The following is a 13,423-nucleotide window of genomic DNA, read 5'->3' as shown; positions in this document are numbered from 1 at the left end:
CCTGTGTAGATTTTTTTGTGAAGAAAATGAACTTATGATATCTGGGGTTGAGGATTGAAGGAAATGTTGGTTTCTAGAAAGTAGAATTGTTGTGTGTTATCTTGGAGTGGATGTTTTGATTAATTTTCTAGATAGCTGACAGAAGAATTGTTTAAGTTATCTTTTTTATTTTCCTTCTTTTGGTTTTTTAAAAAAATTTGTTTTTTATCTTTAATCATAAGATGCTGGATATTTATCAACCTTTGTCTATTTTCTTTCAAACTTTAATAAAATTTATTGGGGGGAAAGATTAAAAAACATATGGAGGCTGAGCTATAGAAAGAGCGCTGGGGAAAATGATGAGCAAATATTGTAGACAAGGACCCTGGTTCAAGTCTATGGATGCAAACAAGCAACACTTGATTGCATAAAACTCAACAAAGAAACCTAGAACTTCTGGTCACATGCCATCCAGCATATCGCTCTTACTATTAAACATACTTGATGTTGTTCAACATAACTTAGTGGTGCTAGTCAAAGCTGAGACTGGGCATGGATCACAGGTGGGCCACATTCCAGCAATAATTTGTATGTATGATTCTTCATCCAGTGAAGGGTATAACCGGTATATGTAAAGGTCTGCTCCCACCCATGTGTGGTCTCTAGCTGGATCTGGGAGACTGCTATGTTCAATTGTGGTAGGCTGGACAATGGACTCCAAATGTTCCTTTCTTTCTGATGTCTTCACCCAAAAGGAGGGTAGGCAGTTGCTTTCTGCAACTTTTTGCTACAGATGAGATAGTTATGAAGTTGCATTAGACATATGCAGTATCTTTTTGGGTTGGGCAAGCAAACATTAAAAAAATAGATCTTATTACAGATGAGCAGTCAACAGTGTAAGATAAATTTATTTGCAAAAAGATGGTCAAGTACAGTATCTAGGCAGAATCAACCCATGCTTTTATTTCCATTGCATATAAAAATTTCATATGAAGGTATTTGACGTACAGTACTATCCCATAGGCTGTAAGAGCGGCTAAGAAACCATTGAATTAATTGCAATGTTCACACAATGTGCCACTCTAAAGACATACCCAAAGGAAACAAACCAAATTGAAAACAACAAAAATATTGTTCAGTAATTCTGTTGTTATAGTGTCCCTTTTATACTGTTTAAAACAAAAGCAATCTTATTCCTTTGGGCCAGGGCTGCTAAAATCTACAGTTTGTGTCAAAAAGGAGGCTATTTTTTTTCCTTGAAAAAGAATCTCTCCTTTCACTGAACAGTCACATGCTACAAGGGCTGGGCATTATTGGAATGGTGACGAGGTATCAGATACTACGAAATTACATGATCAAGAACAGCAGCAAGACAACACCTTCAAGACACGGCAAACTCTGCAAAAATAAAAGTAGAAATGAGAAGTGTTTCAACCGTCTAAAAGGCTACAGTCATTCTTTACACCTACGCTATACATGCACCCACAGAGCCATTTATACGGGACTGAGCTCTGGCTGCTTGCAGTGCTTGCTAGTAGTGTTGGGGGGGGGGGGAGTTCAGGGTCAGTGTTGTATATTTACTACGCAGTATAAAATTAGGTATAATTGTGAGAGTTGTTGTATTGGTAAGAAAAGGGCACATCCCAGACTCGGGACATTTCTTCCTTGAAGTGCATAGGAGGCAACTTCCACGTTTCAGTGGGGTTGTTGATGAACGGTGCCCCAGCCTGGTTGATTAAAGGGCGGTTGTGTTTTTTGGTTTGCTTGTTGTTGTTTTAAAGGGCAAGACACAGCAGCCTACACCAACCTAGTGTCCTTCAGACATTTTGGACCCCAACTCCCATCATCCCCAGCCAGTACAACTATGCTATCCAGGATTGATGGGAGTGGTCGTCACAACACAGCTGGATTTTGATAAAGGCTGGGATAAAGTGATGCCCTTAAGATACATTTTGAAAAGGGGAAAGCACTCTTATCAGGCAGGTGCGATTGATGCCCAAGGTTAGCATTTGGGCTTCCAATAGGAAGCTAGATAAATCCCCGTTGGAATGCAGAGCATCCCAGAGAGGCCAGGACCAGTGTCCCTTGGGGGAGAGGGGAGGAAGGGCGGTGGAGATATGCCCAGCCGATGTTCCACAACGACCTTTCTTTCAAATGCAGCAAAACAGAAGAAAATGTTGTTTAAAGTTAAGGCACAGCCCTGGGACCAAAGACCTGCAGCTTTTTAATTTATATAACTATGTACTTTATAATTTTTCTCAACTCTTCCATAAACAAGCTCTAAGGTGATATAGGATATATATTACAGAATGTACAAGGGGGGTGGGGGTGGGGGAGTATGTATACACAATATTAATTCTCTCACCAAGAGTTTCCAAATATAGCAATACCACCCTGGCAAGGATGATGTTATAATAAGAACTTATAATTTACAATTAACATTACAATATATACATTACAATAAATACATGGTTGTAAACAGAGACAAACAAGACTTATTACAAGTAAGGTCATTTGGTGAGGAAAAAAATATGCATGGCACAAATAAAAAATAAATAAATGGGTTTTAAAAGAATTGTCAAAGCGGCCTGTAAAATTCATTTCATCCTCAAGTTTTTTTTTAATATAAAAAACCCCAACCTTTTGAATGTGATTTGTTCTACCTATTTTGCCTGATCTTTTTTAAAGGTTTTGTTTTTAGAAGAACGGTGTAAAACCAGAAATTAAAAAGGAGCAGACACAGTATTACTGAGAAAAGCAACTTGCAAGCTAAAGTATAGATGCAAATTCAGATTCCTCTTTCTGTCTCCCCCCCCCCCCCTCTACACAATCCTCAATCGACTTCATTGCATTTCTCTTATGGCAAAAAAACAAACAAAACAGAAACACAAAGAAAACACGTTAAAACACTTTTTCAATAGTATTGTGTTGTTGTTTTTAGAGTAGTGTGCTGGCGCTAAAGCACACTTTGGCAAAGTAAAACAAACAAACAAACGAAGATTGTACAGTGCATTCGATCCCTGCCTCTAAACATTATTATGTTTCCTGCCACTTGATTGTCCATGTATATGGGTGTGTATTTTACACAATATGGTGGTTTTTTCATTACCTCTCCTTTTTCTTTGACAGTTTAATCTTACAGGGTATACACTAACCAGAACTATCAACAGACATGAACCTCCTTAAAACTGAGCATCTGAGAATAACCATTAAAAAAATGTTATTCAAGAGGCCAGACAAGCCCCTTGCCCTGCTCAGCATTAGACGCTGGCCTTTCCCCAATACTTAAGTCTCTGGCCGGCTCCAGCTAGAGTTTACCCGTTTGTAGGATTAAACCTTTAGTGCAGATAAAATACCCTTCCCGATATATATTGATTTTTGGAATTGATATTGCTTTATTCGTTAAGATTCCAGGCACTCTTGGGGACTAACAAATGTTGACGTAGTGAGGGGAGGACAGGAGCCTAGGCTGACAACAACATGGTGAAATTCTTTCATCAACTTCTCCAGTTTTTCCTTCTTCAGTAAAAGCCATCAAGAGCTAAAAGGTAGACGAGACACATTAAAATGCACTTTTTAAAAAATCCCCATCAGTCAGTGCTTTCATTTAAAATCGGATATTTAGCAGTGTCCCAAACTTTCCTTGGTTTAGTCAACCAAGTATAATCTGTGGGTTGTATCAAGACGTAAAAGGTCAATCTATTGAAATCAATGGGACTCAAGAGTTGTGATCTCAACTGGTCTACCTCCAATCCACTGTTTTCATTGGGTCAAAACAGCCTCGTCGTTCAAGCCAAATCTATGCAGGAGGGACCCTGCATAGAAGAGCTGGTCTATGCTGGGTATGGAGGGAGGGGTGCAGGCAATTGAACGCCCCATGTTGATAAGGCAGCAGATGTTATCATGCATGGTCACAAACATGACTCTAGTCATATTTATGCCCCCAACACCCACTGCAACACAGTCGCAGCGCAGGTCAGAGGCAGATGTGAATTCACACCCACCATCTCCGCCACCCTGCAGAGTTTTCATCACATACTGGTTGCAGGCTGGGCACAATGAGAGACAGAGTTAAATGTACACAAACCCATTAAAATCAATAGCTTTGATGACATTTAATTCTGTGGTGCATTACAGGCTACACTTCATTCTGCAAATGCTCTGTTATTTTATAGGGTCATGCATTTCTAGCCCCTAACATAACCTTTACGATTCCATCCTAGACATTTATTCATTCAACGTGACCTCTCAGTAGGACAGCAAAAGGAGCAAAACGAAAGTCACCGAGTGGACAAAAATGCAAGATCCTTTCTGCAGATTTTTTTTAAAAGACTATTATATATTTCTTGCCATATTCAAGGTCAAAAGCTGATTTTGTCTTATTTTTAAAGGGGCTGATTTATCGGTGACCTTTTACATTATATTCCCAGCCGTCTTTGCAAAAAGCTACTAAGGGGGATTAATAGGGTGCCTCAGTCTGTTTCTGAAGCAGCAAAGATTCCACTACAAATTGTAAGTACTCTTTAAACAGGCACAGTCTGTAGCACTGTGTTGTCACAGCAGTCCATATGTCCTCACCCTAAGTATTATTATTTGCTGGTACAGCAAATCTTTGCATACACAACTAGGAGCAGCCTTGTGGGAATGATGTAATTAGCAAAGAAAAGGTTTGTATTTATAGCAAGAGTCACATTCATGCTAGCTGTAGATTTGCAAATCCCAACTCTAATAGGAGTGTCCCCCCAACTTTTCTTTCTTAGGAGCTGCTAATGGAGTTTCATCTTTGTTTTGGAGCTTCCTCGGGATCTCCCCTGCTAACCCTATTCTTTGTTGGAGTCCTCCACCCTCTGGACCCCACGGTAAGGAGTTTGGTGCTCAATACTCAAGGCTGCTGCCATCCAGCAGTGGGTGGCAATCCCAATTTTGGGGAACTGCTACTGCAACGGTCCATTAGATTTTAGAAATTTTATAGTAAGCCCACAGCAATAAAAGCTGGGTCTGCAGCAACCAAGCCATCTCTGAGGACATTTTTCACGCATGAAATATTGCTGCTTTGGGGAAATTACAGTAAGAAAAGCCAGAAATTAATGCCAACAAACAAGTTTTCTGCAACATGGGAGGGGGAAAATGAGCGTTTGATAGCTGTCATTGGTCTAGAACACAGAGTTGTTTTACAACAGCTGAATGAATTGGTATGAAAATCTTAAGTGCAAACAAATATAAAATTGGATTTATCCAGTGTAGCTCATATTTGTACTGAAAACTTGCAAGTTACTCTTTTTTTTGGGGGGGGGGAGGAGAAAGAATCAGTGGCAGATGAAGTTCTGAGAGTGTTGCATTCTTTTAAATATAATACCTCAATACATTTAATAATAAAAGTAAACTCTACAAAAAGATTTCCATTTTACATATAATACAAAATGCAGACGTCAGTGCAACCCACTGAGTTACACTTTTTTTTTCAGTCATGTGTTAGGAAGACTTGAAATTAGAAAATTATGTGACTTCCACAGCTTCATCTTCCTACTTGGTAACAGATTCGTGTTGTGTCCCCATTATTTGAGCTCAATCGCTTTCCGCTAATAACCTTTTGTTCACTCGCCGGTCGCCTTCTGTATATTCTGGTGATGTATGCTACTAATGCCTCTTCTCAAGAAACTAAAAACCAATACAAAACACACACGCACACACAAGCTTTGGACCAGCCGTCGTTACTCCTTTTGAAAACAGCTTGGAGTAGACACTCTCTCTGATTGTATCTGCCAAGTTGAAACTGTTCTTTTTGCAGGTGTTTCCCTTCCTTTTGCTCTCTGGATGCTATGAACAATGAACATTTCTGGTTACAATATTCCTGAGTGCCAAACAGGGTAATCAAGGTCAGTTTTTGATCAGCGAACATCTCTTGCAGATGACAGTGAGGCGTGACCATGGCTGTGCCGAGTGACATGCACTTTGGAAACCATTTTTGATTCTTGAAAAGAGAGTAGGAGAGAGAGAAAGCAGAGGGAGCGGCAGAGCCGGCGCACCGTTACGTGTCAGGAGAACGTTCTTCTAGCACACAAGGTTCTGTCTGGCTCTCCTCCTCCACCACTTCCTCTCCAACTTGTTCGTCAAGTGGGATTTCAGTGGACTCTGAGTCTTGGGTGCAAAGAGTCTTGGAGTCACTGCAGCTGGTGTCTTCTTCTACTTGACTCCCACTGTCCTTCTCTGTGTCCGATTCACCATCTTCCTCCAGCGTTAGCTCAAACTGGAATTTATCTGTTTGGCCCTGTCTCCCCTCCTCTTGGTCGTCCGGGGCAGGAGACGGACTCTGAGGGATTGTGCTCTGGTACCATTCGCGATTGTCTTCCAGCGTGTCCAAGATGTCTTGGGCGTCTGGGTGTACAAGGTCTGCCCAGGTCTCCCAGAGAGGATGAACAATGTAGTCTATAAAACCCACCTGTTGTAATGCAAAATTAGGGGGGAGAGGTTATTTCCAAAGGAGGAATGTAGTTACCTTGACCAATTTCCTCTACTAGATTCTGCAATCTCCCTTCTGTCTCCTGCATCCTATCTTGCAGAGGATCCTTGTCATGGATCAACTTTGTAGCCTGCCATAATTTCGTTCTCCAAGGGGAGGGATCATTCCGATACTACACTGAGCTTGAGATCAGCACAACTATTTGGAGTTATAAGCTCCAGCCCATAGCTGAGGAGATAAAGGTTTAATGCGCTGGGGTGGGGGTAAGCTCCCATTTAACTATTCAAAACCAGAAAATATTTTCATGGTTCTCCAAGTGACTCTGAGCCTCAGTGCAGCTTCAGAAGTCGTTCCAGGCTGTCTTTACTCTTCGCCATAATTCTGTGCTCTGACAAGAGCAAGCAATGTACTAAGGGGTAAAGTGCCTCAAATTCTAGTTGGTAGACTTTTGTGTACATATTTGCATATCACACTCAGAGCTGTAGCTCCTTTAGTTAAAAAACCCCCCCTGTGTATACTTATTTGGGAGTAACTCCATCAAGCCCAGTGGTCTTAACTCTGAATAAACTGGGCAGAGGATTGGGGATTATAATCTGAGGAAGCCATGGTGAAAACTGAAGCAGCATGTTTTTAATTGCAGATCATTGTTAATATTATTAAATTTGTATACCACCATTCATCTGAAGATCCCAAGGGCAGTTCACAACAGAGAAATATAAAATGCAAAAACAAAAACAAAGCAGTAACACCCCCCCCCCAAAAAGTTTTAAAAGCCATAGAACATTAATCAGCCGAATGCCTGGCACGTAAAGATAGGTAATGAAAGTGTTTATCCAAAACAATTTAGTAGCTCCACTAATCACCGGCTTTGGCTGGCATGTGACCCCTAAGGGAAAAGCCCCGTTTTAAATCATGATTTTTAATTTTTTTAAAAAGCAAACCTACGCAAAAGAGTTAACATTTCCCAACTAAAAGTTATATAATGTTCTATCAACCACATTGCATTTTGCTCCCTTCTGACAGATTACCTGTGATTTTTCTACTGATGCATTGTGCTTATCACACATGGGGCTGATTTCCATCCCCCTCTCTCGTTCTCGATCTCCCTGCCGAAAGAACTCTTCCATTATTCTATCTGTCCACTGGCGATATAGCTGGAGTGGCTTTGTCGGATTGCTCAAATCTGCACAGTGTACCATATTTTGCAGAACCTAAAGCAGACAGAAAACACATTTCTCTAGAGAAACCTGTGGAGACAGAGCCCTTTTTTTCCATTTGCACATTTGACGGGCGTGAAAACAGAATCTCAAAAATACACCGAGTGCAAGGTTTATTCTGAACAGCAAAGGGGTGGTGGGCTGTGTGTTTTTCACACTGACATTAATAGCCTTCCAATTATCTCACATCTGCAGCTTCTGCCTGTATTAAAAGGCCAAAAATGCTGTAAGTGCAAGACTGATCCGTTTCAAAGGAGAGTGGCCCCTTAGGCAAACTTAATCAAGCTATGCAACTTGGCTGCTTTCAACCATAGGGGAAGATTTCAGCGACTCACAGTGGTCTATGCAAAGCATATTTAGCAGACACAACCAATGTTTTTTTGCAGGTAGGAATGACAACCAGTTAAGAAAGCAAGACAATGTACGTCTACTGGAATACACACGATGGGAAGATGAGAGGTAATCCAGGTTTATATTGCACACAGCAGCATATCTCTCTTACCTGAATCCTGTCTGAATAGTTATCAAGCAGCAGAACTCCAGAGCTAGTCACTTTCTTAGTTTCAACCATCGTTTTCAGATCAGCCAAAAGATTCATATGCTTAGACATATCTGTTGCAAGCACCTTGGAGGAGAAGAGAAAGCAATGGATTACTAAAATTATCTTCAAATTTATTCTAGGAGGACTCCCCTGCCGAGCGCCTGAGTCCTGCCACTCACCACCTGACCTAGGCTCCACAAAGGACTGCTGCCGGGCAGAGAGGGCTCTGTTTTTGTTTTTAAATTGCTGTTATTTTTTACCTATGCCATTTTAAACTGTGATATTAATGCTGTATTCTTAGTTTTAGATTTTGATTTATGTGGAAATTGTTTTCCATTTGGTTGTGTATTTTTTTGATGTGGTTTATTTATTGTTTATGACTTTTGTAATTATGTAAATCTTGTCATGTTGTAAGCTGCCTTGAGCATTGTTTTTAACTGTGGGAAAAGCAGCATACAAATAAAATGATGATGATGATGATGATGTGGGGAATTTAATCTGGCATAGTGGCAGCATCTTATACTAAATACCTAGCTATAATCTATACCGACACCAATTCGGAGAGGTTTTGTGGGTGCAGAATAAATATTTTCTGAGTGTTCCCACGAACAGCAAAACCCAGGGAGAACCACTTTGTGCGGAACAGTTCATAATCACTCATAACTCAGCAGCAGGGTATTTTTTTCAGAACAGGTGGGTAAATTCAAAATAATTATGAGTACGACTAAACAAGCTACTGAGAATCTGCTCTGTTAAAAGAAAGTTTAAAATGCTCTAGGAAAAAGCACCTTGTGTGCAATTTTAGGTTTTAAATCCTACCAGAAAAGTACAAGGAAGTACAAAGATAGATAGGAACATTCAAATGGCAACTCACTATGTCAATGACCATCTTCCTCAATGATTGCCTTTGCTTTTTTGTCAAGTTCTGGAAAATGTCACAATTTTCTTCCTGCAGTAACTTGAAGCCCACAGCTAAATGATGGTTTTCCAGGACTGATGAATCGTTGTACATCAAGGCAAGTTCAGAGTCTGCAAGACATTCACAAGGTAGAACGTTAAGAAAGCCTAAATCCCTTTCCTACCTGTCCACAACTTTTCTTTCTGACTTCTCACAGTTGTAAGGTATCCAAAAAGAACAATTTATAATTTACATGGCTGGAACATCACATTGCTTCTCTTGAGCAGGCTCAGAGTCTTGTTCTGCAAAGTTGACAGATGTTGTGTGTAGAAAGCCAAACCAATGAACCCAAACCAGAACTGGGCTCAGAACGCTGCAGGTAACAATATTTGACAACAGACCTTTCTTCAGCTACAACTGGCTCCACTGTTCTGGAGACCACTAAATGCTTGCATTATGCAGAGGGTGTGTTTGCTGCAAGATCTGATCACGATCACTGATTTCCTCCTGCTCTTGGAATTTTGAAAAACAACTTTCTTCTGAAGGCTTTGCAAAATTTCAGAAGAGGAAACCATAACAATCATGATCAAATCTTGCAGCAAAGGCTTACTCTGCATTAATAAGTGCTCAGTGAATATCAATACGAATTTTGTCCCCCAAACGCTCCTTTTCGTGTATTATCAGGTCACATTGGGCACAGAGTCCTCCTCCTGCCACTTCTGTCACTGAATATTTGAGACATGTAGAATATATGTCTTACACCTTTAGAACGGTTTCAGGATTTAAACTGCACAGTAATTACCTCCTTGTAAGCAGTTTCTCACTTTCACTGCCTTTTTGTCCCTTTTCCCCCCATGAAGAGCCTATTCTTGTACCAAGTGCGCATATATCCTTTCCTTGCATTGGTTTGAAATTCCTGGCTTCCTCCTCCTCACTGCTACCAAAAACTGCAGAGGGATGTCCTATGCTCTCCAAATGCAAACCTCTATCTCGGTCTGTACATGACGAAATCAAGTGAAGTTCACGCACAAACATTTGTGGTAAGAAAAACAAAAACCAGTCAACTTGCATTTATTTACAACTCCCCTAACGAGGCACGAGGGAACGATGCGTTTCGTTCCCTCTATTCAGCCTAGATGCTTCTAGATACAAGACCCGTGAAACACACTGCTTGTCATTGGTTGACATTAATTTCTGCTTATTACAGTTTCCATATCCTAAAGCTAGCTGAGCATCAGTCTGTTTTACTGACTGTCGCTTTGTTTAGGGTTCTGTGGTTTGTTTTTTTGTAAAGTTTGGCTGAAAAATCCCTGCAGCTCAACAGGACCGCATGCTGAAGCTCTTGAGCTCCAATTTATTTTCCCGCAGTCTCGCTCTCCTGTACCAAACACGTGAGCCAAGGAATCTTCCCTCTCGCTCTTTTTCTCCCAGAGGCATAACTTGACAGAAAGTGGGGAGGGAGACCTTGTTTTGCCAATGAATTCTCCATTTATCTCATAGTCACATGTGAAAGGTTTAAGAATCAAAACCAAAAAGAGTTGCACTTTGTAGAACAGTAACCTCCCACAGTGAATGACTAATTCATAAAATCCTCAAGCTTTTAGTGCTCTGCATTTAAAGAAATGTATTTTAAATGAGGGAAGCAAGAGGGTTTTTTGGAGTCTAATAATTATCCAGTTGTCGTGATGTGGCAAGATGCCTGTAATTCTCAGGAACAGTACGCAAAACAATTTTTTGAACACATTAGCATTTTATGAGTGGCATGCACTGCTTTATGACCAAGACCTCTCTGCGTGGCAGGGAATAGCTTACTTGTATATTAGTGGAAAACCATGTTTCTAAAAATTGCAGCTGAGGAGCAACTCTCTGAACTCATAATATAATCCAGTGTTTCTCACCTACCCACCCTTAAACGTAATACACTTTATGCACCATCTGTTTTAGTGGCCCAGTAGGGAAGTCCATGGCAATGCTTGGGTGAAAAAGTATACTGGGGTGACTTAATAAAAGTCTGGCCATTGATTCCCCTCACTCAGTGTTGTCTATGCTGCCAGCTGGGATAGCTCACTTGGAAGAGTATGAGACTCTTAATCTCAGATTCCTGCATTGCAGGAGTTGGTCTCTTCCAAATCTAATTCAATGATTGCCAGTGGCTCTCCAGATTGTGGGCAGGATCTCTCACAGCCCTACCTGGAGATGGGGGGACTGAACCGTGGACCTTCCACCCGCAAGGCTTGTGCTCTGCAACTGAGCAACGACCCTTCCCCAAGCGGTGATCAGTGGGTTGGAGCGAAAAATTATTAGGTTCCTATTATTGAATGAGGGCCAGAGCATTCCCATCCCCACACCAACCAACTTAGCAACATCTGCCCTACAGATGTATAGCATTGTTTGTGAAGTTGGATCAGGCCGCCATAGCCTTCATTGCAAGCCGTAAGACCGTAAGTCCAGAATCTGAAATTAACAAACTGCACCACTGTGGAGGAAGAGTTAAGGAAGCCAACGTTCCTTCAATCGCCCACCTTAGACTGCCACCTCTGTGGCTTTTAGTAAGCACAGCAGCAGCAAAGAAACAATGAAGTTTTTAGTGTGTGGTATTGTATTGTGTTTTTGCTTTTTTTATTTTATTGGGAGCTGCCCAGAGTGGCTGGGACAACCCAGTCAGATGGGTGGCATACAAGTAACAAATTATTATTAATTAACAGAAACAAGAAACAATACGCAATTGATAGTTTGGTAGGGGTCGGTGTGTTAATTCGTTTCTGGAGAGGGTTTAATGTATTTTGTGCGTTTACATTGCATTTTTATGTTGTGAAGCACCCCGAGACCTGCGGTATACAAATTTAATAAATGAGAAGAACTAGGTCACATACATTAATACTTCAAAAACACAATACTCCTACTTTCACATAAACAAGCAGGCATAAGTTGGTGCATGGTGCTCTTAAATACCTGTGGCACTCCTGATCCTGGACAAAATGAGCCATTCTGGCTTGTTATTTTGTACAAACAAAGGCTCTGGGTATGTTTCCTTCAAACAAACCACAAGTGGTTACTGAGGCTTGTTCTTGGCTTACCACTTGTGGTTGGTTTGGGGAAAACCACAAGCCTGGGTTTGGAGGACACAAAAAGCCAAACTATGGTTTGTTTTGCTTGAGGTGGCACGGCCACAGGAGGAGCACCCCCAGGATCTTTCCAGCAGCGGTTTTCAGAGTGCTGCTCATTTACCTAAAGCCACAGTTTAAAAAATAAATCAAAAAATCCTACGGCTTTAATGTGATGCGTGAACTGAGCAAGTTTTACCAGAAATAGACCACACTTACTTGTGTTGATAAGAAACTGGTTTGAAACCCCAGGATGATCTACATCATGTATTGCACTGGCAAAAATAGCAGCCAGAATCTCCAGGTCCGTGAACACCGCCTGAGGGGGAAGGAAAAACAGAGTAAATGGAGAGAAACACTTTTTGATAAAATACATGTGGCTGGCGAATTTGTGTATGCACACACACACGGTGCTGTTGGGATCCCTGCTGGTGGCAGCAGCCAGCAAGTCATAAAAGCTAGCACAATATAGACATCAACTTGCACAATGGGACTTGCATTTTCTCTTCCCTGCTCTGTAACCTCCCACGTGCCCTGCCCCCCAAATCTGCTGCAGAAAGTTTGGGGCAGATTTGGGAGGCTGTAGGTGGGAGAGGGGTGACAAACGAAGAGAAGGCCCCTCTGCAAGTTGACAGCTGCAACACCAAGGCTGAACTGAAAAGCTGATGCTGAAATACAATTGGGACATTTCACAGCTTCTGTAAAACATGCCTTTTACACTTCAGTTCAGAGAAAAGCAAACAAAACAGAAACAAAGTCTGTGTCTCTCAAGCTGCCTAGAGAACTTTATGTTATGAGGCAGCATACAAATGGCAGATGTAGATAAATAACAAATAATGGAAGTATTTTTTGCTCCACTGAACTGACTAGAGTATCTTGCAAACCGATGCTGCAGGATTTCTGCAAAAAAGCAAGGGGAAGATTTGATGTCTGTGGATTCCGTGACACAAAGCTTCTGTTTCTGTGAACTTACCTCCAGAGCTGGGGTGGACAACAGCACATGCGTAGACTGTACAACATCTGCAGCATGTATGTTGTTGTGATATGCCACATCTGCATGGTAATGGTCCTCCAGTGTCATCAAGTAAGTTATTAACATGTCTGGTTGAATTTTAAATGTTTTTAGTAATTCCCGCTCCTGGAATGGAAGAGAGAAAAGATGGCTGCCTTTACAATACATGCAAAGGATGAAAATGGAAAATGGGAAAGTCTCCTTTTGTTACA

General features: G+C 41.2%; 1 protein-coding gene across 10 annotated transcripts in view; it reads right to left on the bottom strand.

Annotated features, from left to right (window-relative positions):
• Positions 1–869: 869 nt before the first annotated feature.
• Positions 870–13,423, bottom strand: part of PDE4D (phosphodiesterase 4D) — a 627,484-nt gene continuing 614,930 nt past the window's right edge. For all 10 annotated transcript variants that reach the window (XM_081880733.1, XM_081880735.1, XM_081880741.1 and 7 more), the window contains 6 exons: positions 13,173–13,337; positions 12,419–12,518; positions 9,072–9,226; positions 8,159–8,281; positions 7,468–7,650; positions 870–6,418 (listed from right to left, as the gene is read on the bottom strand). In XM_081880733.1, the coding sequence (XP_081736859.1) occupies positions 6,008–6,418; positions 7,468–7,650; positions 8,159–8,281; positions 9,072–9,226; positions 12,419–12,518; positions 13,173–13,337 (1,137 nt within the window). In that variant the 3' untranslated portion in view covers positions 870–6,007. The remainder of the gene's footprint in view (positions 6,419–7,467; positions 7,651–8,158; positions 8,282–9,071; positions 9,227–12,418; positions 12,519–13,172; positions 13,338–13,423) is intronic.

This window comes from Podarcis erhardii (assembly GCF_964252035.2).
Source record: "Podarcis erhardii genome assembly, chromosome: 11".
NCBI lineage: Eukaryota > Metazoa > Chordata > Lepidosauria > Squamata > Lacertidae > Podarcis > Podarcis erhardii.
The sequence above is the reverse complement of the archived record's forward strand: the minus strand, read 5'-3'. Positions and strand labels throughout refer to the sequence as shown.